Genomic DNA, 27,269 nt, shown 5'->3' with positions numbered 1-27,269 from the left:
TCCCTTAGGAACTTCTGAAAGACTTCCCCTTCCTGGCTGTACAGGGGCAGGGCAAGGTAGTCACACCTGTGAATGGGCAGAGGTACCGTGCTGTATCACCAGCTTCCCAGCCTAGGCCCTATGGTCAGAGACAGGGATGGGAAACCGAGGTCCATTTCTGGCTCTGCCACTGTGGAGCCTTGGGAGAGTCCTTTCCCTACTCTGTGCCTCAGTTTCCCCATGAGTAGCAAGGGTGGGTAACTGTTAGGATTTATGAGGGTTAGTACATTAGTGTCTGGAACACACCTGGAGATCTTTGCTGGAAGGGGCTACAGAAGGGGACCTGATTACTCCTCATGACCAATAATGGCAGGTGCGGAGAAGACGAGATGGGGAAACCTGTGGTACCGCATCCATCCATCCAACACCTTGTGACATGCCCACGTGCCAGCTGTCAACACTGGGCAGGGAGCCACACAGAGCAAAGGTCACGTTCTGACCCCAGTCAAATGTCCACTCCTGCAGACCAGGGGAGCTGGTGCTGGGAGCTCCCAAGAAGCAGGGTAGGGAGGAGGGCTGGATTCTTGCCCTAGCACTGGCAGCAGAGACGTGCTCTGCCCATTCAGTGATGAGCTGCAGGATGGGGTGGGTTGCACCCTCAGCAAGTGCACAGATAACACTGAGCTGGGGCAGTGGTAGATACACTGGAGGGCAGGGCTAGGATACAGAGTGACCTAGACAAACAGCACCATTAGGTCAAAAATATCTGATGAGGGTGAACAAGGACAAGTGCAGAGTCCTGCACGTAGGATGGAAGAATCCCATGCACAGCTACAGACTGGGGACCGACGAGCTAGGCAGTAGTTCTGCAGAATAGGACGTGGGGGTTATAGTGGATAAGAAGCTGGATGTGAGTCAGCAGTGTGCCCTGGTTGCCAAGAAGGCTAACAGCATATTGGGCTGCATTAAGAGGGGCATTGCCAGCAGATGGAGGGAAGTGATTATTCCCCACTATTCAGCACTGGTGAGGCCACATTTGGAGTATTGTGTCCAGTTTTGGGCCCCCCACTACAAAAAGGATGTGGACAAGTTGGAGAGAGTCCAGCAGACGGCAACAAAAATGATTAGGGGGCTGCAGCACATGACTTATGAGGAGAGGCTGAGGGAACTAGGCTTGTTTAGTCTGAAGAAGAGAAGAGTGAGAGGGGATTTGATAGCAGCCTTTAACTACCTGAAGAGGGTTCCAGGGAGGATGGGCTAGGCTGTTCTCAGTGGTGGCAGATGACAGAACAAGGAGCAGTGGTCTCAAGTTGCAGTTGGGGAGGTCTAGGTTGGACATTAGGAAAAGCTTTTTCCCTAGGCGGGTGGTGAAGCACTGGAATTGGTTACCTAGGGAGGTGGTGGAATCAACATCCTTAGAGGTTTTTAAGGCCTGGCTTGACAAAGCCCTGGCTGGGATGGTTTAGTTGGGGTCGGCCCTGCTTTGAGCAGGGGTTGGACTAGATACCTCCTTGGGTCCCTTCCAACCTCATCTGGGATTCTGTGATCCTGGCTACAGCATGGGGTCCTTACCCCTCCCTGTGTCTGCAGAGATGCGCCAGCTCTGCCAGCCAGGGAATGCTGGGAGGGGAGGGGAGCCTGAGCCACAATACACAGCGCTGGTGAGGGGCTGGCTGGTGTGACATTGATGCCCGCCGGGCGCTGGAGAAGGTGGCTGGCTGTGTATTCCTGGCAGTTGGCACCTCAGGGGGACAGGAGGGAGGACAGGCTCCAGGGCGCTGGGCTGGGCAGGAACACAGCAACCAGTTTAAGCATCTGACTGGCCAGAGTCTCAGAGAAGGGCTGTGGGGCACAGCCATGCCCAGGAGCAGGGGAGGCGGTGACGGAGCAGGGCTTCCCCATCTCCTGACGTGCACAGACGCAGCAAAGCCGGCACTGATGGGAACAGAACCACCTCGCTCACTCCTGGAGCTAAAATACCGCCGGCTGCCACATTCACTAGTGCCTGGCGCATCGCCTCTCCTAAGACCTGACCCCGTCACAGCCCCCAGCAGGAGCTGGGCATCAGATGAGGAAACTGAGGCACGGGGAAGGGCAGGGATTTATCAGAGCTGCACTGAGAGTTGCTGTCGGAACCAGGACTAGGAGGCAGGAGTTTCTGGCTTCCACCCCTCACCAGGCCCCCCACACCCTCAACGATGGGCTCTGAGATCCCCCCCAGGGCCAGCCGGCTCCTGGGCCCTACCAGGCTCTGACCCGGTCGCTAGGAGACCCACCTCTTTGAAGTTGTCGAAGGCAGCGAGGATGATGTCGTGGCCTCCCCGGACCAGGCACACTGCGGCCAGCAGCTCCAAGACGAGGGCTTTGGTCCTGTGGGGAGAACCCAGGGTCTGACCGGAGCCCCCTGCTTTGACCATGTCATTCCTCTGACTCCCTCCGCTGGATCCCCCTTCTCTGCGGCATCGGCCATAAGCTGCTTGTTTTCTCTCATTCACGCCCCCCTCCGATCGGCCCCACGCCACCCTCCATTGCCCACTTGTTAACCTCCCAAACCAACGCCTTCCCGCTGCGCCCCACGCCGCCCCGCGGGCTGGGGGGGGGGGAGCGCCCCGAAAACATCAGCAAATCCCTCCTCACAACCCGCCCTCGCTGTGATGCCTGCAAAACGCACAACCACAGCCAGGCTGCTGGGGTGCGGAGGCCACGGCCTGTCACGCTGACCAGCCCTGTCTCCTTGTTTCCTTGTGCTCCCCCGTCCGTCTGTCTCCAGCCATTGTCTCTTCTCTCTAACTTAGACTGTCAGCTCTCTGGGGCGGGGGCTTGCTTTCTGCTCTGTGTTTGTACAGCACCTAGCGCGATGGGGACCCTAAGTGCTATGGTAACCAGAGCCCAAGGAGAGGCGGGGGGCAGGACAGCATACCTGGGATTCTTGTTGTTCAGGCTCAAGGTGATCTCGTTGACACAGGCTGGATGGTTCATCACCAGGCTGAATCCAGACTAGGGGGAGAGGCAGGCGTTAGCAGGTTAGAGGCTCTGCGAGCACCCCTGGGGCTGAGCCCAGGCCTCATCCTTCCCTCACACACCCTCTGAAATGTTCGGGTGTCTTTAAGGCAGAGGCCACGTGGGCAGGATCTGAGCAGCCTGGAATTCAGGCCTGTCCTGCCCGATGCACTGGCCAGCCCCGACCCGCTGCTCTGCCCCGCCCTGCCCTGCCAGCCCCCCCGGGGCCCAACACACCCGGCTGAGCGAGACCCGTTGCAAGGAGGACAACCCTTGTGGGAAGCAGCTGATGCCATGGGGCACGGCGATGCCCACAGCCCCATCCCCAGCTGAGGAGAGAGACCATAACACCTGGGAGCCTCCATCATAGACCAGGACCCCAGGCCCACAGCCTGGACATCAGGAGGGGAGAACACAGTCGGAGGGGGATGGGGATGCTGGAGAAAGGGAGGCAGGGGAAAGCGGGAAGGTGGCCATTCAGTGCGAGACCGTTCACGTTGCAGGCCCTTCACCCCCCGGTCAGCACAACCCCCAGCACAGCTGGTTCCCTAGGTCCAGGAAACCCCCTGGGCTGCTGGGTGGGACGTGGCAAGCCCTCGCCCTCCTGCCCTTACCTCGGCCCCTCAGACTGGGACGCCACCTGGCCTGGGACGAAGGAGATGAATAAAGCAGCTGACTGCCCTGGGGGCAGGGCGAGGACGTCCCCAGGCACCATTTGAGCTCCCAGGACTATCTCCCGCCAAGACCCCACAGATTAAATGGAAGGGGCCGCTGGCCCCATGCCGCTGGGTCCCCTCTGGGTCCCAGGTGACTGGTAGAGTCTGCGCCAGCGTGGGGCAGGGGGATTTCCCCCAGGCTATCCCAGGGGGCCGGCACCTGCTAGCAGCTGTGGACAGCGAGGTCTCCCTGGGGAGGCTCACAGCTGAGCAGGGCGACCGCAGCGCCAGACACGTCTCTCCCTGCCCGGCTGCTGGGAAGGGAGAGGGGATCCCTGCTCCGCGCTGTATACCCCCCACACCTGGTGGGTTTCCAGAGCCAGACGGGTGCCTGGCCAGAGAGCTCCAGCCCCCGAGGGTACCGCGGTCCCTGCACAGCTGCCCGGAGCATGACCCCAGCCAACCTCTCCCCACAGGAGCCTCCCAGCCCCAGGGAGTTGCTTTTCTGGCCCACCCGCAGGGCAGAGCACGGCCAGCGCCTTCCCCCACCTGGTAGTTCATGATGGCGCGCAGGCACATGATGCAGACGTGCACGTCGTCCTTCTGGCTGACGATGCGCGAGTTCCGCAGCGCCTTCCTGCTGGGCGCCGGGGCGAGTCTGGGCCAGAGGGAGAGAGCGGGTCATGCCAGGGAAGGACTCGGCGGGCAGCGCAGCTACAGAAAGCACCAGCTGGGAGCCTGGCTGGCTCAGACAGGGACCGGGGCACGGAGACTTTCACCTGCAGGCCCCTGGTTTAAATCCAGCCTGGGGCAAGTCCCCTCTGATCCCTCCACAGTCTGCAGCCCGAGACAGCCCACCCCGCAGGCTGTCTTGGCAGACAGGCCAGGGACTGAGAGTGGGCTGAGCTCTGCCTCAAGCCTGCAGAGGCCTTCCAGGACAGGACAGAGGCCCCAAGCTGGGTCAAGACTGGGGGGAGCTGCTGAGCCTGCCGTGGGGAATCAGGAGAGGACGCTAGTCCCGGCTGTCAGTCCGGCACCTTGCACCAGCGCTACCGTCTCCTATGGCCTGGAGCGATGGGCCAGCGTGGAGGCCGGCTGGGGCGAGCCAGGCCTGCACCCTAGTGCGTTGGGATCTCGGATGGCTGTGGAGGCTCACCGGGGCGCACAGGAGTTCAGAGGTGGCCTGGGTTTACTCTCCTGATCGCTCCAAGGGGCGCTGGAGGGAACGCTTGGGTGGACTTGTTGCAAGAATGTGTGGATCTGCTGGTTCAAGTGGCAGCACCTGAAGGAAGGTTACGGCCTGCAGGACAGGAGGGAGAAAGCGCACTTCATGTGGATGCTCCCTCCTTGGAGGCACGTGGCGGGAGTGGGACGGCCGGGGCTTGACTGCCTCTCTGGGGCGCAGCCCGACGGCCAGGAGGCCTCAGTGCCGAGCAAAGAGCAGCAGAGCACGGCCAGGCCACGCACTCAGCACCGTGCTCTTCTCACAGGCTGCTCTGGGGCCCACGGCCTGGCTCTTCCCTGGCTTTCACACCAGGCCCTGCTTGTCACACACAGGGAATTGCCTTTGCCTTTTCATGGGCATATTGAAAAATATTCAGTCCCTAACTAGGGTCCCTGCCCTGTCCCTGTCCCTGTTTTTGCACTGCCAGCTGCTCCCTCGCATCCCAACTCCTCAGAGTGGAAGGCACCCGCTGACACCCCGCGGACCGCACGGGCGCTGTCTCCAGGGCACAGGCAGCGGCACATGCACATGCTTTCATTCTGGTCACTGTGGGGCAGGCAGCTGCAGGGAACAGCCAGGCGAGCCGGGACCCCCAGACAGTCCCCATTGATTCTGAAGGGGCATTTCTGCTCTGAAAATCAGCTGGCAAAGGGCCCAGGGGTGTGCTGGTTATTGTCTCTCTGGTTTCCACATCCAGCGCGCCGTGGTTAGAAGGTGATTTTTGCAAACACAGCCGGGGTGGGGGAGAGCTCTTTCCTTCTCGCCCATGACCACAAGCAGCTAGGGCTCTGCAGGCCATACCAGGTCCTCCACGCCCTGCTCAGGATGGCGCAGAGGGCCTGGTTTGACATCCCTACGCCCTGGGGTGCGCCCAGCTGCCACAAAATCCAGCAATTCTAGGGATGCACCAAAGGCTTCCTTCCCCACGCCTAGCCAAGTCCCGCACGGCTAGTGGGCTCAGACTTGGGCTCCCCCGTCCCCCTGGGCTGGGCTGTATCCCTGGAGTCAGTAGCTCGGACTGCACGCGCATGGGGAGCCGATCAGCCAAATACAAAGTGGCCACTTTTACAGCGAAGCAGCAGCTTAAACACGACTAGAAACCGGAGCTGGGCAGCGGTGCCGGAGCCCGATCCCCAGCACTGGGAACACCGGGCCCGACGGCAGAGACAAAGCTCCACCGGCCCAGACAGCGAGCCCTGGTTACCTACCGTGCAACGTGCCCGAGGGAAGCGTGCAAAAGAAGACTGTGGTTAGAGAGGGGGAGGGGAAGGAGCGCGCACAGAGCCGCAGGAGGCTAATGGATTTGGAACTAGAATCGCCCCCATCAGTGTGATCAGAACCAGCCAGATCCAGCCTGGGGGGGGGTGTCCCGCTCCTCAACGGCCACTTTTAACATTTCGTCTTGTCAACAAATCCACAAGATTTTGACCTATCGTCCTTTTAGGCCTCACAACCCTGCCCTGTACTGTCATCCTGATGGGGGAAACTGAGGCACAGGAGGAGAAGGGACTTGTCCTAGGTTATGTGGTGAGTCAGGGGCAGAGTCAGGAAGGAGGGATCTTTTAGTGGTCAGGGCACTAGCTCGGGACTCAAGAGACTCAAGGTTCAATTCCCTGCTCTGCTACAGACCTACTATGTGATCTTGAGCAAATCACTTAGTCTCTTTGTGCCTCAGCTGGGGCGAAATGGGCACAAAGCCCTTTCCCTACCACACCAGGGTGCCGAGGAGGAATACATTTGAAGAGCCCACAGGTAACAGGGCCCAGAGAAGTAGTTACGATAGTTCCTCAGGAACAGAGCCCATTATTCCCAGCATTCCTGGAGAGGGTAATTCAGGGACAGTTTCATCACTCAGCGACAGCCAATATACTCAGAGCATGAGGAGCAGCGCTGGAAATTTATTTCTTGGTGATGGGTTTTTTTTAAATTTATTTTTATTTTAATTTTGAAAAATTTCACTGGCTCCATTATCCAGGTATCTGACCCTTTCCTGACACTCACCAGGCCATTAGCCTCACTAACATCCTGCAGCATGGAGTGCCACAAGTTAAATACCCGGGCTGGCAAAAAGGAAAGGTGACGGGGAGAGGGGCAGGATTTGGACCCGTTCCTCAGGACAGGCTGTCCTGACTGCAGACGGGCAGCATGCCAGCATCAGAGCAAAGCTGGATGTGTCGAGGTGGCCGTGGTGCTGCAGGAGCTCCCACAAGGAGCGGCCGATGTTGTGGATAACGTGTGCATGGATGCGGTTCTTCCCCACTAGGAGCTGAGTGCCTGCCCCCGGCCAGGGGCAGCTAGGCCCAGGAGCTGTGCTAACGTCAGGCTGGGAGAGGACTCCCTGCAGCCCGTTTGCTTGGCCAGAAGAACCAGGCCTGGATGGCTGCCCACCCACAACGGCCGAGGTCTCCTCCAGTATCTCCGAGCGCCAGGGTGGCCCAGCGCAGGGAGGAGGGTGGGGGCTGGGGTGCTGAAGGGCTCCAAGCACGGCGTGTCCCGTGCTGGCTGCGCGTGTTACCTGACAGACAGGTGCTTCGTTTTGGAGGAGCCCTGTGTGGGGGACGAGGAGTTGCTGAGGTCCTCCATGGATCTGTCCAGGGACTTCCCCTTGTCAGAGCCCGGGCTCCCGTTATCTGCGCTCTCCACATTGTACCTGGAGCCACACACGTGAAGACAGGCGTGTGAGTCAGCAGCGGGGCCGCACGGGAGGCGGCAGGATCCCGGCCAGTGGCGGGGGAAGGGCCGACCCAGCGACAGAGCCCGGGGAGAGGAGGGCCTCCCGCGTAGCTACCTCGCCCGCGGCCCCCGACACTCGCGCCCAGGGGGATGAGACAGCCCAGCCCAGCTCTCGCGCCTCTGGGAGGGCAAAAACCGGCCCACGCCATCTCGCAACCCAGCCAACTCAGGCCAATGCTACCACCCGGCCGGTCAGAGCCACCCAGCCTGCAAACCCCTCCGGGCAGGTCCAGCTGCCATCCCGGCCCTGCACGGCGCTGCGCATGCCACCCACAACGCCACCCCGGGCCCAGCTGGCACCACGAATGCCGACGGCGCTTAGGACGCGCACGGTCGGCCGGCAAACGCAGGCTGAGGGCGCCGGGGCCTGATTTCAGGGAGGTTCAACCTTAGCCGTGGAACCGCACCCAGCCTGCAGGGCCCAGGGTTGGCGCTGGGGCAGCAGGATCAGGAGGTGGGGACGGACGGGGTTTAAGGAGATCTGCCTGCAAGCTGCAGAGATTTCAGCACCCGGGACAGGGACGGACTCAGAGAGGAGCGAAGGGAACCACCTTCCACACACGGGCGACAGTGGTTAATGGGCTGGGCTGGGCTTTTCCTAGATTTTAAGGCCAGAAGGGACCATCTTTGTCTGTCCTCCTGCGTAGCCCCAACCCCAGAACCTCCCTCCGGCCAGGACGCCTGGCTGAACTAGAGCATGTTTCTCAGCCTTTGCTGGTTGGCAACCCCCCGAGTTTTCAATCCTGACTCAAGATCTCCCTGGCGGCCCTGCCTAGCCTTATGGCCCTGTGGGTCTGTGGACGGGTGGGTTCCCACACTTGGCCTTGGAGGCTCAGGGTGCGTGGGGAAAGGGGCCGAGATTTTTTTTTGCTTTGGATGGTAGGAGCCTGGCGACCCCCCGATGGCTCGTCATGCCCCCCCGGGGCTCAGAGAAAGGCCGAGCTGAGGCAGAGCTTTCAGAGCAACATCTAGCCTGGCTCAAAAGACGCCCCGGGATTGCGATTTACCCTGCCCTAGGCAGGTTGTTCCACTGGTCTCCTTCTGCCTGGCTGCCGGATCACAGACGTCTCTGCTCTCAGACACCTTTGCCTTGTCGGAAGGAGCCGGAGGGAACCCGGCTCCCCACACCCCAAGGTCCCCCTGGCGACCCGCAGAGAGCCAGGGCCCAGCCGGGAAGTCCGGGGAACGTCTAACTGGGAGTCTCTGAGCTCTGCCACGGCTCTTATGGCCCTTCCCCTCCCACGTGTGGGCCAGGGCAGGCGACTACGGCTGAGAGTCACCTCAGGGACGAGCCTGGCGACAGGGAGGCGCCACCAGCACCAGGAGACCAGCCAGGCCCCACAGGCCACAGTTCGGGAGCCTGTGGCCAGGCCAGCGCGCTGTCCCAGGGCTGGGAGCTGCCAGGAGGTGCTCTGTTGTGCTAGCGGCTGGCATGGCTTGCGTTACCCCCGGGCCCTCGCTGCCAGAGGGCATGGAGCCCGCCACACGGCAGTGCCGGGGGAAGGCTTCCGCGCCGGAGATGCGGGGTGCTCCAGACTGTGTGACGCTGTGTGACGCTGCTTCCAGGGACTCATTCCCAACCAGCCATAAAGGAAGGAAACGGGGCCGGTGAGCCTCAGGGGCTGCCAGCGAAGGACGCAAAGACCTCGTCTACCAACGTCGAGCCCCTAGAGCTGCTGGAATGATCTGCACCCTAAGTTCAGAGCCGGGGGCCACGGGGAGCAGCACAGCATGAGGTGAAAGGGGCGCGCGCATGCTTCGCGTCCCGCTGGTCCCACCCCCTCCCCCTCCCCGGCGCAGGTCGGGGGCCGAGGGCTCGGCAGCAACTTACGTGACGGCGCACTGGGCGAAGGCGAGGTATTCCAGCAGCACGTCCAGCCCCTTGTTCTCCTCGCTCAGGAACTCCTGGACCCAGCTGGGGAGGAGGAGGCGCATGAGCCAGGGAGATCAGGCAGGGCCCAGCTGCCCCCCTCTGCCTGGATTCCCTCCCCAGCCCTCGCACCAGTTTCTCTTTCATGTTTTCACTCTTCTTCCCTTCGCTTCCCTTCTAGAGCGTCTCTCCCCCGCTGGAGCAGGGTGTGCTCTTCCCTCCCTTTGGGCAGGGTCCCTGAGCCCAGCTGTGACAGGGAGCCCAGGGGCAGGAGCCCAGCTGTGACCCCAGGGGCAGGGTCTCTGAGCCCAGCTGTGACGGGGAGCCCAGGGGCAGGGTCTCTGAGCCCAGCTGTGACAGGGAGCCCAGGGGCAGGGTCTCTGAGCCCAGCTGTGACGGGGAGCCCAGGGGCAGGGTCTCTGAGCCCAGCTGTGATGGGGAGCCCAGGGGCAGGGTCTCTGAGCCCAGCTGTGATGGGGAACCCAGGAGCAGGGTCCCAGAGCCCAGCTGTGACGGGGAGCCCAGGGGCCGCTCCCCGAGCACTCCTCCCGGGGCAGAGCAGGCTGGAAGCACGCTGGCTCTGCCCCCCTTACACACCGGCCACAGCAGCTGGGATTAAGTCGCCTGCTTCCTCCCTAGAGCCATGGGGCAGGGCAGGGCAGGGCAGGGTGGCGTCTCTCCCCCGTCTCAACTCTCTCCCCGCTGGCCTAGGGCTCCCCGTGCCCTGCTCAGGGCAGACAGCAGAGCTAGGACCCAGCCTCCGAGGACAGTCAGCATGGCCCGGCCTGGCTGGACACGTAAACAGGCTTCACAGGAGCAGAGGGTTCGTTTTCAGTCAGGGACCTTCCATGTGGCTGCACATCCAGGGCAGCCAGGAGTCTCTTCTCTTGCTTCCGGGCCGCCCAGTTATTCACCGGCTCCCAGCTCCATGGGGAGCCTTCGACTATTTCCCTGACAGCTCAAGTTTCCGGTTTCCAAGGTCTCAGAGCTCCCCATACCTGCCTGGACAGGCACGCCATCTCTGCCACCCCATCTCGCAGGCAGCTCAGAGACGGGCGGTGACTCGCCCAAGGCCAGGCAGGGAGTCTGTGGCAGGGCTGGGAATTGCCCCCAGGTCTCCTGAGTCTCAGAGCCCGGTGCCTGATCCCCTAGACCCGCCTTCCTGCTCTCCTGGCAATCCCTCCACCTGTCTCCTGTTTGGCTGCCATCGGCGCCCCCATCCACACTCCTCTGCCCATGCCAGGACCCGCTTACAGATGCCTCCAACTGCCTCCTCAGCTTTGAGAGGTGACTGGCTCCGAGCCAGGCCCCAGATGCCATGGGCCAGCCCCAGCCCCACGACCAGGGAAGAACACTCCCCACCTGCCTTCGGCCATTGCTCGGTTGACATGGGCATTCCAGCTCAATGCCTGGGTCCCATTCGCCAGAGCACAACCCAGGGGTTTGCCCCCCGGAACGGGGATAGAGTTAGCATTAGCCATGCTCCAGGTCACCCTGGCAGCGCAGACACTGGGCCGACATGGCCTCACTGGCCATTCCCACCCCGCCTTGATCATTCGGGGCCTGATCCTGAGAGCTGCACTCCAGGTAACTTCCTTCTGCACAGAAACACCAGTGTGGACACAAGAACAGACGGGGAGGAACGGGCCATCAACAAATGTAGGCTTGAAATTAGCCGAAGGTTTCTAACCATCAGAGGAGTGAAGTTTGGAAACAGCCTCCCAAGGGGAGGGGGGGAAAGGGGGCAAAAAGCCTCCCTGGATTCAAGACTGAGCTGGACAAGTTTCTGGAGAGGGTGGGCTGAGGACGCTGCCTCCAATGGCATGTCGCTGATCCGCGACTGCTGGCAGCAAATATCCCCCACGGCCGGAGAGGGGACAGGGGATGGGGAGGGCTCGAGTTACTGCAGAGAATCTTTCCCCGGTGTCTGGCTGGTGGGTCGTGCCCACATGCTCAGGGTCTAACTGGTCGCCATATCTGGGGTCAGGAATTTTCCATCGGGTCAGATTGGCAGAGACCCTGGGGGGGTTTCGCCTTCCTTCGCAGCCGGGGGCACGAGTCACTTGCAGGTTTACACTAGTGGAAACGGTGGGTTCTGTGTAATCTGAAGTCTTTAAACCATGATGTGGGGACTCAGTAACTCAGCGGAAGGCTACGGGTCTATGAGAGGAGTAGATGGGCCTGCGACGTGCAGGGGTCAGCGTGCACCTGAATGGACAGAGCTGCCAAAACAGGGAGTCTGGGCTGAACGTCTCATCCCAGTGCCGGGATGTGCACGCTACAGTGCCCTGCCCCTGCCCCCTGCCCTGCACGGGGCCTGGCAAAGCCCCACGCTCGCTGCAGGACCCGGCACAAGGAAGTGGCTGCCGTGTTAAAGGAGCCCCCTTGGGATGGGTTAGTGCAGGAAACCAGGCCCAGTGAAGGCAGAGGAGGGAAATGCTTCCACCGCGAGGGGGGAATTTCCAGTTGGTGCGAATCACTGTCACACACACATCCCTACCAACGAGCTGGCTCCTCTGTCTGCCACAGCCGCTGCGCCCTCCACCCGGCTGGGTCACAGGCTCACCAGGGGCCTGAACGGCCACAGCAGGAACCAGTGTGGGCCAGGCAAGAGGGATCAGTGAGGGTCCTTCTATCCGCACATGGGCGGCAGAGGCAGATCTCAGCCCAGCGGGACAGGTAAGGAGGCTGGGATATAGCGGAACAGCCATGGCAGGGACAGACAGAGCACAAACATTTCAGATTCCTGCTGCTCACACCTTCTCCACCGCTGTGAATAGGTATCATCTGCCCTCGCTGAGCTGACTTGGTTAGCACGTGCGCTCCCCGTTGCTATGGTTCTCACCCGTGGATGTGTACACATCTATTTACCTCCTATCTGGGGCTCCCATTCCATGCATCTGCCCAAGTGGGTTGCAGCCCACGACAGCTTATCCCCACAGAGATTTGTTAGTCTTTAAGGTGCTGCAGGACTCTCCTTGTTTTTGTTTTTTTTAGATTCCTGCTGCTACTCTGGGCAGGGCCTTGGCATTTTAGCTCCATCCAAGCACAGGGTATATCAGGCCCTTGGCACGGGGGCATCTCCCTGGAGCTCAGCCCCATCTCCACCTAGTCTGGATCTTCCATGATCCAGCTGGGGCTGGCAGCCAGCCAGGGGCCCAGGAAAGCCTCACCACTGAACTTATGAGATTTCAATGGTGGGATGGTAACACTGGGGCAAACTCAGTGGGGTCATCCCTGGTTCCCCACAGCTTTCATCCCTCCCGGACACTAGCAGCTATGGCATCGGAAAGCCAAGGAGAGGAGCAGCAGCAGATGAAGCATGGTAGGAATGCATCACATTCAAGAACCAGGGACCTTTGCACTCCGAAAAGCCAAAGCAGACCTATGGTAGCAGCTTGCACTTCTCGCCACTTTGCAGCCTGCAGCAACTAGCAGACAGGCGTGTAACACCCCCTGGCTGCACACACCGGTGTCACAGCCGCCAGTTAAACCACAGACCGTCAGCCCCAAAAGCACAAGTGCCGTCGCTTGAGTTGAGTCAAGTGCAGGCTGGGACCGGCCACCAGAGGGAGACAATAATCTGCACGAACCCGGGACATGCGCTTTATCCACAGATACTCACCCAATATAGTTGGTCCTCAGCGAAATCTCCAGCTCCCGGAGCACCTGTGTGGACTCCTGCACTCGCCTCTTAAACTGCGTTTCAAAAACCAAAGGGGAGTTAGACAGATTTGCAATGTCCCTGCCAGGTTTCAGCATCGTTTCTCGTTTCCCACTTCTGCTCATTCGAGATCATCCCTAGCGCAGCGATTCCCACGCTCCATTGTTCCACGTCCCACCTTCTTAAAACGGCCGTCTGCTGGACCTCACGCAAGTTTCTCCTTTTGGTGCACATTTGTTTTAGGCCTTAATAGACTTAAATACTGACAGAGCCAAAGTACACGTGGCCGGTGGAGATCTGCCGGGGGGGATTAGAAGAGAAGGCAGTGTGACTAGGGGTACCTGGGTGGGAGGGTTACAGGACTGGAGGATTACGGGCGGTTGGGAATTTTTCGATGAAACGGTTTCATATCAGAAAATGCCGATCTGTCAAATCCAAAACTTGTCACAGGAACGTGCCAGTTTCAACTAATTTGGTTAGGAAACTTCCTCGGGTCCAGGAGGGAATTTCTAGTCCAAAGGAGACAGAGACACGGACCCCCTCCAGGACAGCCTGACTCAGGACAGGCCCTTGCGGCTGGGTCTGTCACACCCCAGGGGAGTGCGCTGACCCCAGGGCCCCGGCTGGTTATTCTGGGATGGATGGGGGTGGGGCTCTCTCAGGTTTTTCACAAAAGACTTCAAAAAGTCGCAGTTTCATCCGGATGGAGAACAGGAAAGTTCTTGAAATCAGGAACAGGATTGTGAGATGGGAAAACCCCTTTGCCCCCAGCTGTAATGAGGTGAGGCGGGGGGAAGGGGTTCTGGCTGGAATGCAGGGGGCGCTGGTGGGATGGGAGGGAGCGGGAGGGCGTGTAAGAGGGCAGGGAGGGGCTCCGAGGGCCGGGATACGGAGCTGGGGGAGTCTTGGCTGGAAGCGAGGAGCCTCACCTGGCATCAGACAGCTCCGGCTCCAATTCACCCTCATGCCAGGTTCCTGGTTCCCCTCGTTTCCTCTGAGCCAGGCTGCTCTGCCAGCCCCTGCCCTCTGGAGTGTCTTTCCTACAGGTCTCCCCTGCCCTGGTCCCTGGACTAAAAGCCTTCCTCTCGGCTAAGGGATTCCCAGCCCTTCCCCTCAGGGCTGTGCTGTGACTCAGGATGGCTTCCCCAGCCCGCCAGCTTTCAGGTTCCAGCCCCGCTCCACGGCACCTCCCTTGTTCCTTGCACTCACCCACTTGTTCCCCGTGGTTCTGGGGCCCCAGCTGAGCCTTGGGGGCTGCAGGGCGACTCAGGCAGGCTTCCCGGCCCCACTTCTGGGTCCCAGCCAGGAAGCCTCCCCTGTAATTCTGCTCTCCGGGGCGCCTGCTCTCGCTTCCCTCCTGGGAGTCACCCAGCAGCTGGGCTGGATCTTGTTAAGGAGGTAGCCACTGGGCCCAATCCTCAGCTAGCCACTGGGCCAACTCCCCAGCTAGCCACTGAGCCCACTCCCCAGCTAGCCACTGGGACCACTTCCCAGCTAGCCAGCTGCACCCCGGAATTCCTGGATCCTTGAAGGGGTCCTGCCATGAAAGGGGAGCATGGAAAATGCACCGTTTCCAGCGCGCTCCCGGGGACACGTATCCCAATGTGGGGACCTCGATGGTGGTAAGAAAGTGAAGGGCCGGCGAAGGGGAGGCGAGAATAAAAGGGGGAGGATAATACCGCCAAGGCAGTCAGCCAATCGGAGGTTACCTTTCTGCTAACTCCGCCCGTATCCACGTAGCTCTTCAGTTTCTGGATGTACGCAGAGGGGGGGTTCTTGACCTGAAACCGTTCCTGCAAGGAGGCGGGAGAAGGGACACGTTCAGGTCCAGTTTCCTCAGATGATGGGGAAATATTTAGGAGGAGAAAACACAGCCCCCAGCAACGCAATGTGTGTAGTGTGCATGCAGGCGGGCGGGCGGGGGTGCAGACTGCAGTGTTCTAAGATGTGCATGAGAAACAGGTGCAGAGCGTCAGGGAGAGAGACTCACTTTCAGGAAGCAACCTGCAGCCCAGGTCGCATCCCCCTGGGAACTAGCAAGGGGCAGAGTTGGTTACTTTGCACAGAAAGGACATTTGCCAGGATCCAGCAGGTTTGGTGCCCTGCTCAGGGCTTTAAATCCTGAGTGGGAATGAGCTAATTGGCCTTGCTCCGAACTCAGCCGGCCCTTTCCTTTAGGACACAGAGACCTGGCAGGCTGGGCAGGGCAACAGCCCACTGCCACACAGATCCCTGTGTGTCTGGGGCTGTACACAGGGCGTGCGTGGGGGTGTCACAGCAACCCTCCCCTTCTCCAGCACGGCAGCTCCGTCAGTGAGAACAGGACACAGGCTGCTGTCTCAGAACACACCCACCGCCAGCAGCTAGGCCTGCCCAGCCAGGGACGGGCTCTCTAGCAGGACATGTCTATTAGCACGCCAGAGCCCCTTTCTATCACCCTCCAGCCAAGGCTCTCAAAGCTCTTTAATGCACTCGCCCATTACGCGGCACAAGCCCTGCCCATGAACATTATCCCTATTTCACAAGGCAGAGAGAAATTAAATGATTGCCCAAGGACAAGTCTGTGGCACAGGTGGGACTAGAACCCAGATCTCCCATGTCCAGTAACCACAGACCACACGTCCTCATCCCCTGGGGTAGCCCCAGGCCTGCCTTCCTCACCCCCCATGACACAGGGCTGGGCCTGCCTTCTTCCCCACAATATAATATTGTGCAAGAGGGATTGTTGCCTGACACCAGCCGGTGAGCGGAGCGTCCCTCCATCAACCTCTGTCCCGTCTCACTGCCGGTACCGGGCATGCCAATGTTTAATCATTTCAAAAAGCTCCTTGGCCGAGGGCTGGTCCACACTGAAAACTTACTGAGGGGTATGCCAAATCCACACTGCTGAGCCAGGTCACTGGGCCAACCTCCCCCCGACGCGGACAGCGCAAGGTCAACAGAAGAGCTCTTCCATGGACCTAGCTACCACCTCTCGGGGAGGTGGATTAGCTACAGCGAGGCTATGTCGACCCACCCAGTTACATCGCCCTCACTGACGTCGCACACCAACACCACCGCTACTAACTCGCTGGTGTGCGCACGTGAAGGGGAACAAGAAGGGTTTGTACAGCTATGTTACCAACAAGAGGAAGATTAGGGAAAGTGTGGGCCCCTTACACAATGGGGGAGGCAACCTAGTGACAGTGGAGAAAGCCGAGGTACTCAATGCCTTTTTTGCCTTCACAGACGAGGTCAGCTCCCAGACTACTGCACTGGGCAGCACAGAATGGGGAGGAGGTGAGCAGTCATCAGTGGTGAAAGAAAAGGTCCAGGACTATTTAGAAAGAGTGAACATACACAAGTCCATGGGGCCAGATGCAATGCACCCGAGGGTGCTGAGGGAGTTGGCTGATGTGATTTCAGAGCCATTGGCCATTATCTTTGAAAGCTCGTGGCAATTGGGGGAGGTCCCTGATGATTGGAAAAAGGCAAATTTAGCGCCCATCTTCAAGAAAGAGGAACCAGGGAATTACAGACTGGTCAGCCTCACCTCAATCCCTGGAAAAATCATGGAGCAGGTCCTCAAGGAATCCATTTTAAGGCACTTGGAAGAGAGGAAGGTGATCAGAAACAGCCAACATGGATTCACCAAGGGAAAGTCATGCCTGACCAACCTGATTGCCTTCTATGAAGAGCTGACTGGCTCTGTGGATGTGGGGAAAGCGGAGGGCATGATATACCTTGACTTTAGCAAAGTTTTTGATACCGTCTCCCGCAGTATTCTTATCAGCATGTTAAAGAAGTATGGATTGAATGAATGGACTATAAAATTGATAGAAAGCGGGCTAGATCATGGCTCAACAGGTAGTGAACAATGGCTTGATGTCTAGCTGGCAGCCAGTAACAAGCGGAGTGCCCCAGGGGTCGGTCCTGGGGCTGGTTTTGTTCAACGTCTTCATTAATGATTTGGAGGATGGGGTGGATTGCACCTTCAGCAAGTTTGCAGATGACACGAAGCTGGAGGAGTGGTAGATACGCTGGCAGGCAGGGATAGGATACAGAGTGACCTAGACAAATTGGGGGATTGGGCCAAAAGAAATCTGATGAGGTTCAACAAAGAAAAGTGCAGAGTCCTGCACTTAGGACAGAAGAATCCCATGCACTGCTACAGATTGGGGACCGACGAGCTAGGCAGCAGTTCAGCAGAAAAGGACCTGGGGGTTATAGTGGATAAGAAGCCGGATATGAGTCAGCAGTGTGCCCTGGTTGCCAAGAAGGCTAACAGCATATTGGGCTGCATTAGAAGGAGCATTGCCAGCAGATGGAGGGAAGTGATTATTCCCCTCTATTTGGCATTGGTGAGGCCGCATTTGGAGTATTGTGTCCAGTTTTGGGCCCCCCACTACAGAAAGGATGTGGACAAGTGGGAGAGAGTCCAGCGGAGGGCAACAAAAATGATTAGGAGGCTGGAGCAAAAACTCATGAGAAGAGGCTGAGGAAACTAGGCTTGTTTAGCCTGCAGAAAAAAAGAGTGAGGGGGGATTTGATAGCAGCCTTTAACTACCTGAAAGGGGGTTCCAGGGAGGATGGGGCTAGGCTGTTCTCAGTGGTGGCAGATGACAGAACAAGGAGCAATGGTCTTAAGTTGCAGTGGGGAAGGTCTAGGTTGGATATTAGGAAAAAGTCTTTCCCTAGGAGGGTGGTGAAGCACTGGAATGGGTTACCTAGGGAGGTGGTGGAATCTCCGTCCCTAGAGGTTTTTAACAAAGCTCTGGCTGGGATGGTTTAGTTGGGGTTGGTCCTGCTCTGAGCAGGGGGTGGGACTAGATACCTCCTAGATCCCTTCCAACTCTATCTTCTAGGATTCTACACTTGGCTCCTGCTGTCAGTGGGGGCACGCCCTCCCCAGGAGTGCTTGTCTCAACTGCGTCGTCTGTGCGGGGCAACGTGGGACGGCTCCCGAAAGCCAGTACCAGTCGATGTAAGCCACACAGCGTCTACTCTGTGTCGACCTGGTGACATCGACCATGACTCTACGTCGCGCAGGGAGGCGGGGTCACTAAATCGGGGTCGGGAGGCGCTTATGTCGGCGGGACCCAAATTTCAGTGACGACACTGCCACAGCTAGGCTGACGCAAGGCAGCTCACGCCAACCTAACCATGCAACGTAGAACGGGCCTGACAGGAGAACCCCTCCCGTCCCCATCGGAAGCGTCTACACTGCAGCGCTGCAGCTGAACCAGTGTAGCATTTCGAGTGTGGGTACACCCTTAGTACCAGAGCCAAACACTTCTCTAATGATGATCCAGCTTCGGGGCTCGAACGGGGACCGTGGGATTTAACAGCACCCCTTTCCTCCAAGTACCTCAGGCCTTCTCCTTCCGGCTCTATGGATGGGATAACTGAGGCCCGGGATGTGACGTGACTGGAGCAGCGCAGGGTTGGGGACAGAGGCTGGTCCGCAGATATTTAATAACGGGCTCTCCAGGCTAGCGGAGCAAGGTCTGACACGATCCAGTGGCTGGAAGTTGAAACTAGACACACTCAGGCTGGAGATATGGCGTACATTTTCCACAGTGAGGGTAACTAACCATTAGCACAACTGACCAAGGGTGGCAGCGGATTCTCCATCACTAACCATTTTTAAATCAAGATGGGAGGTTTTTCTAAACCACCTGCTCTAGGGATTGCTGTGGGGCAGGTGTCAGGCCTGTGCCATACAGCAGGGCAGACTGGATGGTCACCGTGGTCCCTTCGGGCCTGGGCTCTACGAATGCACGAGCCCCCTCTGAGATGCTGGACTCCCGGCAGCCTCACGGGGCTTCACTGATGGGCGGGAGACGCCTGCTCCCAGCCGGAGCCAGAATCAGGGCCCGTAGGCTTTGGCCGTGAATAAGCCAAGCAGAGCCGGCTCTGCGTGGTATCCCCCGCCAGCTCGCGATAGCTCCTGCCCCACACAATCTCCTCGGGGAGCGCACATGGACCAGCCAGCCCGGCAAACTCCGGTGAGACCCCTGGAACAGCGGGTTGCGCCCAGACCACAGGCAAGCCCCTCAAGTCTCTGAGGGGGGGGGGTGGCTCTCAATGCCTCCAGGCAACACTGGGACACCTGAGGAGAGCTCTGGGCTAGGGCCAGGGATGCCTGTGCCGGGTGAACCCTAGGTGAACGGTCCACAGACCCCATTTACCCAGCGCGCGCACACAGAGCAAGAGTAGCGGGGCAGTGAGCCTCCTCCTGTGTGCCTGAGCCCCGCCTGTACAGGGACTGCCAGAAGCCAGGCAGCTTCCATGGCCTAGCGGAGAGAGGCCCCCCAAAATCAAAACCTGGAGTCACCAGAGCCCCTGGGCTAACAAGCGAGTGCAAAAGCTGCTGGTTAAAATCTCCAGGCACTAGCAAAAAATACCAGCCCCTCCCCCTTCCGCAGGGAAGCAGCCGTTCCAGTGAGATGCATCAATTACAGGGTTTCTGAAGCATTTGATCTCTCCCCGGTTTCTAATAATACTCAGCACTTACGCAGCATTTGCAACCTCAAAGCGCTTGGCAGGCATGAAGGGCCCGATTCGGCAGGTCTCGAAAGGACAGGGCCCTGCCCCCACCCCTTTTCTGAGCTGGATAAGAACTAGTGCCCATGTATTTCCAGCCCCTGCTCCCACCCGAAGTCTTCTCAGCACCAGCACACGCAGAGGATCGACTCCTGGCTTTATTCGCAGGAAAAGACGACTTGGGCAGGGGTCGAGGCCTCTGGCAGAAAACCCAACCCTGCCGTGCAGTGAATCTTTCTGCTGCTAAGGAACAGACTGACTGTTGGCGCCCAGACGGCAGAAGGGGAGAGAAATGACTCATCGCGGGAGTGCTGGCATTAGATTCAGCCCACTGGGGGCTGCTCAGAGAGATTCCTCTGCTGGGCACCTCCCAGGATTGCAAAGTGCTGGCCAGGGAGTCAGCACCCAGACCATCCCAAACGGAAACAGAGGCTCCCGGGCTCGCTCCCCTCGTGCTACTTGGAACATGTGTGGGCCAGAGCAATGAGCGTGACTTCTCCACCCTCTGCCACCAGCTGCTGTGAGTCACGCTGCGAAGCCGCAACCTGAAAGCCTGTGGTCGGGTACCAACCTGAGCCACACAGGAAGGGGCTGGGGGGAAGTGCCTGGGTGTGCGTTTCCTGCAGTGGCTGTTTTTGTGTAGCAGTAGGTAATGGATGGAGCTGAATCTCTTGCAGTGGGTGCTGGGGTGGCCGGGGGGTGGCAGGCAGGTGCCGGCAGCTCATGGAGACGTCCCTGGCTTGGGCACCTCAGTCTCACCTGATCACAGATCAGCTCCCACTTCTTCTCGTTGTCGTACAGGCTGAGCAGCTTCATCTTGTCTGGTGGCAGGTTCATGGAATCCTGCAGGGGAGACAGACGGGGTGAGAGAGGAGGGGGAGCTGCAGCGCCCCACTTCCCAGCTGCCAGGACTGTGAGCAGAGCACAGACCAAGCAGGAGAACCCCTGTGTGGGGAGGGCTGAGCCCCAGCCATCCATCTGTCTAGACCCAACCGGGGCGATGCAGGGCCCCTTGCATCCCAGCTATCTGGGTGATGTGTCACCCCATCTTCCTCCAGCGCCCTGGCTCAGCTCTCCACCCTCCTACCAGCACTGCACTCCCCCAGCCCACGGCAGCCGCCTCCCAAAGAGCTGAGCTCCAATTCCCATTCAGGATGCGGCTGGGTTGCTCCCCTCGTGCCCAACCCGTCACCAAGCAGTGCTGCCAGGACTGGCCAAGGTCTCAGAGACGGACTCCTGGCTCAGCCTGGCTGCCAGCAGCGGGACGCCTGGCACAGACACAGCCAGCCCGCCCTAGACAGGTGGAGATCTCCGGCATCCACTCCAGGGTCTGGCTGCGGAATGGGGGCCTTCCTTCAATAGCGTTCCTGAGGACACCCCCTCCAGCGCTCCTCCCCACCACCCAACCCCAGAGCCAGCCCAGCCCCTCCCGGGATTTGCAGTGTGCACAGTGAAGGCAGGCCAGGCCAGACCCACCGAGGCCATGCCTGCGCAGCACAGGAAAGGTCAATAAAGCCAAGTCGAGTCTCAGTGCAGGGATTGAAGCTCCCCGCCACCACTTGCAGCAAAGCCAGATCTCAGACTCCTTCTGACAGCACCTCAGGATGCTACTCAAGCCCCGCAGCTCACCCCTGCCTGCTGGGTCAGTAGCATTATCTCCCATTTTATGAATGGGGAAACTGAGGCACAGAGGGGGGAGGTGATTTGCCCAAGTCCACACAGCGCGTGGCTGAGCAGGGTGTGGACCCAGAAGTCTGGCTCCCAGCCCCCGGAGCAGCGTTAGACATTGTCCCTTGCCCCCCTAAAGACTGCATTAAGGGGGGTTATCGCTTTCCCGCCACATGATCATGGCTAACGGGCGCCCCGTGCAGCCGCCCGCGTGCCGCGCCTCAGCCCATGAAATCACTGTCCGTTTAGAGGCATGATCTCAGCGGCAGGATGTTGCGCCCTGCGGTGTTGATGGTACTGATGTTGCACAACCCAGCTCCTTCCTGCTTCCCCATCCCGCAGCAGTGTCGGTTAGGGCCCGATCCAGAGAGCTGGGGAGCCAGCGAGGGCCCGGCCTGGGATCGGGCCCCTCCTGTGGTAAGTGGGCGCAAGCCGTTGGCTGCCCTTGCGTTGTGGGTGCAGCAACGGGATGTGACGTCACTTCCCCGTTCCCAGCGGGGAGCGCGGGGCCATCACTTCTAACGCTGGGCTGCGTCGGGGGAAGGCTCAGGCCAGATGGGGTTACATCATATGCAGCTCAGGCACCAGGCCAAAGTCCTACCTCCCCGGCAGCACACACCCTACTGGGACCACAGCTCCCAGCAGGCCTCGCTCCACCCGGCATCCAAGATGGAGCCTGCACACAGGCCTGCCTGCCCACGGGTTTCCAGCGCTCCCCGGGCAGCCTGCCAGGACACAGGGGCGGCAGCGGGGCTGCAGCACCGAGGCACTAAAGGGGACCGGGGGACCCCCGTCCTGCTCCACAGTGAAGCCCAGCAGGTCCCCGCAGACAGTTAATGCAGGGCTTGGATTACGTATTTTCCTGGTTTTCAAGAAAACCGTCACCTTTCCCCCAAAGGAGCAAGGAGCCAGCTGGGAGCCAAGGCCCAAGGGAGGGACAGCCGTCAGCTGAGAGAAAAGGAAGGCAAGAGCCACGCACCTCCACTGTGTGAGGAGCTGTCAGGTGTCTATGTGAACTGGATGGACTGAGAACTGCTCCACTTTGGGTCACAGACCCTACACTGCTAACAGGGATTCTCCTTTAACTCAAGGGCTCAGGGCTTCTGCTTTGTGAGCAGGAGGATCTGAGTTCTAGCCCCACTGCTGCCATGACTCGGAGTGGTACCTGTGAGAGCTGAGAGGTGCTTACGGTGTGCTCAAAGAGGGGGGCGGCTAACGCTCATGGCATTTCACACGATGCTTGTGGGTACCAGGCTGCCTCCAATGGGCAAAGCCTGGGCAACCCGGGCAGAGCATCCTAGGAGCACAGATACTGAGAAATAAGAGAGGAGCCAGGCTCCCTGAGGGGTCTGGGCTTAAAATCAAAACAGATCAAGAACAAACCGAGAGAGTTTCAGCTCACGTGGGAGGAGTGCATCCAGGAGGAGCCCTGCCAAGCCAGATGCACTCCTGGAGCGGAAATCTCACCACCCGCTAATGGCACTTCAGTGCCCTTTGTGGTGCATTCAGGATGAACGAGGCTGTCAGAGCCGGCGCGTGCGATTGAGGGGGGATGAGATTCCGCCGAGGACATGGAGCCACGTCACGAGAGGGCTCAGTGACTCTCCTGCAGCAGGGAAACCCACGGCAGAAAGGCATCCAGGGGCCAAGGGAGAGCCTGGCTCCAGGCACGGCTGGGTTTAGCCGGGTCCCACCAAATCCAAGTCACGGCCCCTCCATGCTCAGCCCATCCGCGCTGGCTCATTCAGTTTGTTTTCTTTGGAAACCTCGGGGTGAGTCTGTCTGGGCCCCTCCTCCCTCCCTCATGCAGCCATGCAGAGCAGAGCCCAGCCGAGCGGGGAGGCTAAAATTAGGCCGCGAGGCTAGAAATAGCCTCGGTGAGACCAATCAACAGCCCCAGCTCTCACTGCCTTGGTGTCAAAGCAAGATCGTGCTCTGCAGAGAGCAGCCGGATGAGCACCCCCGCTGCACCTGCGCTGGGCGCTATCCTAAGGAATGGGCCCATCCCCACAGCGCCCACCGGCCGGAGGGGACGCAGCTTACACTGCACGGTGCCCCTTGTGCCCAGGAAGCACTGAGCACTTCAAGCAAACAGGGCTGCCTTCAGCTTCCCAGCGCGTCACACACCACCACCTCCTGCACGTGGCGTTAACGTCCCAGTCGCTCACGGACACAGGGGCGTTTCCCAGCATGGACCAGCCCTGGCAGGACGATTTTGCAGCTAAAGCACAGGCCTGGGAGCCAGAACTCCTGCCTCCAGCAAGTCACTTCTCTTCCCCACCTGTAAAGCAGGGATACCCCTGAGCTGCCCCACAGAGGGGGGAGAGATTTATACGGACAGGGACAGCCTGGCGCGGGAGGGGCTGGATAGGGGCGGGGCTCTCCCTACAGCAGGGAGACAGCAACGCCACCCGCCAATCTCAGCCCCTCGTTCGTTACCATCACCGACCAAGGAGAGATGCTCCATGCCCACAGCCACTGGGGGCTAATGCAGCTGGGCAGGCCCCTGCAGTTTCACCCTCCCATTTCCAATACGCCCGAAGACTCCACAGCCCAGCCGGGCTCGCGGCTGAGTTCTCCCCGCCCGAGCACGGGCGCCCAGAATACAGAACGATGCCCCCTCCGTACGGAAGTGGTACATTAGCACGACAGGGCAGACACGCTCCAGGGCTGCTTGTCCTGACCGGCGCTGTCTGCAGTCTGGGCACTGGGCTTCGCACAGGCTCCAAAGCGCGACTGTGAATACGCTGGCTGGAGCCTGCCCACCCAGTCGGCTGGCCCCAGGGAGAGCGAGTCTGTGCTCCCGTCTCCCACTGCTCCCAGCTCAGCTGGCCTCCGGCCCAGACACGGACGGACGTCAGCTGCCCTCAGCCAATGAGATGCTGCCCTGGCATTGCCACAGGGCGCCTTGTCCTGAAATTCACCAGCGCATGTTGTCTGAGTCCCCCCTGTGCCTCCAGATCAGACCCCCCCTGGCCTGGAACTGCCCCCAGCAAGGAGCTTTCAGCACGTCGGCCCCCAGCTGTGCCCTCGGCATGCCAGCACACCGTGACTCCTCCCCGAGGAAGAGAGGGCAGCGCCCGGCACAGCGCCAGATGCTCTGGTGTCCCTGCGCTGGCATGTGGAGCACCAGCAGGGGAAGGGGGAGCTGAGAATGAGGCAACGCTTCCTCGAGCAGAGGGACGCGAACGCATCGTATCTTCCACCCCTGCCAGCCGCCTCGTCAGATCTCAAAACCTGGGCGGGGTCCACCCAAGTCAGTACTTGGCCGGGTGTCCCCCAGGTGGCGCTGGCGCTGCGGGAGGTGTCTTTTGGATAAGACATGGCTCCAAGCTTCAATCATTAAAAATCCCAAGGCACCCTGCAAGAGGTGCGGTTGGTCAAGTTAACCCTGGTGTCCTGGCCAAATTCCAGTCTGGTTGATTACATTCTGCCTCTCTAGAGCTTCCCAGCAATTTCACTTGCATATGGAATCCTTCTTCACTTCCTGTCCTAAACTAATGTGTTGAATTGCTGTGCGCTATTACGCAGCTGCCCCCATTCCACCCCAGAGGTGGCTGCATTTCAGTGCTGGGTGAAGTGATTCCTCCCAGCTGGCACAGGGCTTTGGGATGAAAGGAGCTCTATAAATGCAGGTCACTATTATTACTACAAACAGGGAGCAGCAAAGGAATTTTTAAACTCCAGTGAATTGACTGCCAGGTAACACGTTTGCACATGCTGTCCGGACACGCCACAAATGGTAGCTCTGGAACACAAGCCTTTGTGGCTTACCCCAGCCTGGGGGTCCAGACTCCCAGGCCCCCAGCCGAGTCTGTGTGTTGCACGGTCCCTAATGTTACCAGTGAACACAGCAGGGCCCCTATCTCTGCTGGGTGCTCTGGGCACCTCTGAAATACAAACATAAGAACGTAAGAGCTGCCACGCTGAGTCCGAGCAACAGTCCACCCAGCCCAGGATCCTGTCTCCAACAGCCGGCAGTGCCAAAGCTTCAGGGAGAGCGTACAGAACAGGGCAATTCTGGACTGATCCACCCCCGTCTTCCACTCCCGGCTCCTGGCAGTTGGAAGTTTAGGGTCACCCAGAGCACGGGGTTTCATCCCTGGCCATCTTGGCTAACAGCCATGGATGGACCTATCCTCCAAGAGCTTATCTAGTTCTTTTTTAAACCCAGGTATACTTTTGGCCTTTACAATATCCTGTGGCAATGAGTTCCACAGGTAAGTTGTGCCTTGCGTGAAAAAGTATTTCCTCTTGTTACCAGTTAGTTGTAGGGTTGCCACCTTTCTAATTGCTGGTAACCAGACCCTGAGGCCCCGCCCCTTCTCTGCCTCTTCCCCCAAATCCCCGCCCCTTCTCTACCTCTCCCCCCCCCAAAGCTCCACCCCATCGCTCACTCCTCTCCCCTCACTTGCTGGATCCTCTCCACCTCCCTCCCTCCCTGACTTGCCCCAGGTCACGCAGTGAGAGGCAGAGCTGGGAACCCAGGAGTCCTGATGCCCTCTGCAGCGCCCTGCCCGTCAGAGCATGCCGCCTGCCATAGCCACAGCAGGGCACTGGGTGTCCTACAGAGAGTGCTTTGAGCATGTTCTGAAACCTCAGGAAATGGGGCTCAGCTGGGGGCGGTTGGAGAGTTGGGCTGGTGCATTTGGCCCGAGGCCCGTCTCCAATCAGGTTATGCCAAACCCCTTTGCCCCAGGGGAGGTCCTGCCTGGCCAAGGGCAAACACTTTGGCAAGAACCAGCTGCTGGAACACCACGGCACCAGCCCAGAGAAGCGGAACCAGAGGGAAGGCAGGGCAGGGCGGGAGACCGAAAGGCAGGCCCGGACATGCTAGCATTTGTACTTCAGCAGCGTCCAGGGGCACTGTCGAGATCGGGGCTCACCCCGGTGCAAGGTGTGGAACAGACACAGCCAGCAAGAGCCGGCAGGCTCCAGGCCCAGGTTGAGAGACTCTGGCTAACGGGCTAAAAGAAGATGTGCAGACAGCACCTTGAAGCTGGGGCTGGAGCTCTGAAGCTCCCCTCTCCTCCCAGGCTTCACAGCCTGCCCCACACGATCTACACGAGCGGCAGCACGAGCCCAAATCTGTCGACCCAGGCCTGGGGGCTGCTGGGTAACGTAGCCAGGGAGACAGGCCCTGTGCCGAGGAGCGCACAGCCTGAACAGACAGGGCTGAGATGGGAAACTGAGGCGCGGAGGGGGAAGAGAGTCATCCACCATCACCCATTATGTCAGGGCGGAGCTGGGAGCTGACCCAAGTCTCCGAGTCCCAGTCCGGTGCCACAACCACTAGACAGCACTGCCTCTTCCTTGCTGGTGGCAGCATGGGGGGCGAGCCAGCCCAAACTCACAGGTAGAGAGATGATGCCAAGACAAAGCAGCAGCCCGGGGAGGCGGGGCGGGGATGCTGCCAGGGGCTGCCCTGGCCCAGCCAAGCCAGCTGGCAAAAGTGCTAATCCCACCTGACCGCTCAGTGACCAGGACAGATGAGAGGGAGTGAAATAAAGGGTAACACAAGCCAGGGCCTGCCCACGCGCCCGGGACACATGGCACACGCCTGGGGCACACGCCCGGGGCACACCCAGGCCCAGATGGGCACCCAGAGGCCCCATCACACAGACGCCGCCCACGGGTAGACACACCCGGCCCCGGCTCACAGTCCAGGCTTTTCTCCACAACGGCAAAGGCCGTTTCCTGCCACCACCTCCCTGCCAGCACAGCCTGGCCTGGCAGAAGCAGACGGGCCCTGTCTGGGGGCCGCTGGGCTCATGGGGGGATCCCCCTCCCTCCCACTCCCCGGCACCCCGCTAATCCGGCCCAGGCAGCCAGAAGCAGGAAGCGGCCGCCTTGCTGGGCCCCTGGCTGCCATCACGGGTGACAACAACGTGTTGTTGAGCCGAGCGGGAAGGTGCTGGGCCCCGCCCTGTGGCTTTGGTTTCCTGCTGA

The 27,269-nt window shown here is 59.7% G+C and overlaps 1 protein-coding gene across 3 annotated transcripts in view; it reads right to left on the bottom strand.

The window, feature by feature from the left end:
* Positions 1–27,269, bottom strand: part of FMNL1 (formin like 1) — a 61,084-nt gene that overhangs the window by 21,402 nt on the left and 12,413 nt on the right. Inside the window, exons 2-9 of one of the 3 annotated variants that reach the window (XM_067556258.1) lie at positions 20,412–20,495; positions 14,837–14,920; positions 13,089–13,162; positions 9,425–9,508; positions 7,376–7,510; positions 4,185–4,293; positions 2,900–2,976; positions 2,256–2,349 (exon numbers count right to left, since the gene is read on the bottom strand). In XM_067556258.1, coding sequence (XP_067412359.1) covers positions 2,256–2,349; positions 2,900–2,976; positions 4,185–4,293; positions 7,376–7,510; positions 9,425–9,508; positions 13,089–13,162; positions 14,837–14,920; positions 20,412–20,495 — 741 coding nt within the window. Of the gene's footprint in view, positions 1–2,255; positions 2,350–2,899; positions 2,977–4,184; positions 4,294–4,791; positions 4,895–7,375; positions 7,511–9,424; positions 9,509–13,088; positions 13,163–14,836; positions 14,921–20,411; positions 20,496–27,269 lie in introns of those variants that run through there. The other 2 variants (XM_067556259.1, XM_067556260.1) reach the window with 2 other exon arrangements.

Source organism: Emydura macquarii, unplaced genomic scaffold (genome assembly GCF_026122565.2).
Source record: "Emydura macquarii macquarii isolate MOO-44397 ecotype Brisbane River unplaced genomic scaffold, CSIRO-AGI_Emac_v2 contig_1692, whole genome shotgun sequence".
Taxonomy (NCBI): Eukaryota; Metazoa; Chordata; order Testudines; family Chelidae; genus Emydura; species Emydura macquarii.
This window is presented reverse-complemented; position numbering and strand designations above follow the sequence as displayed.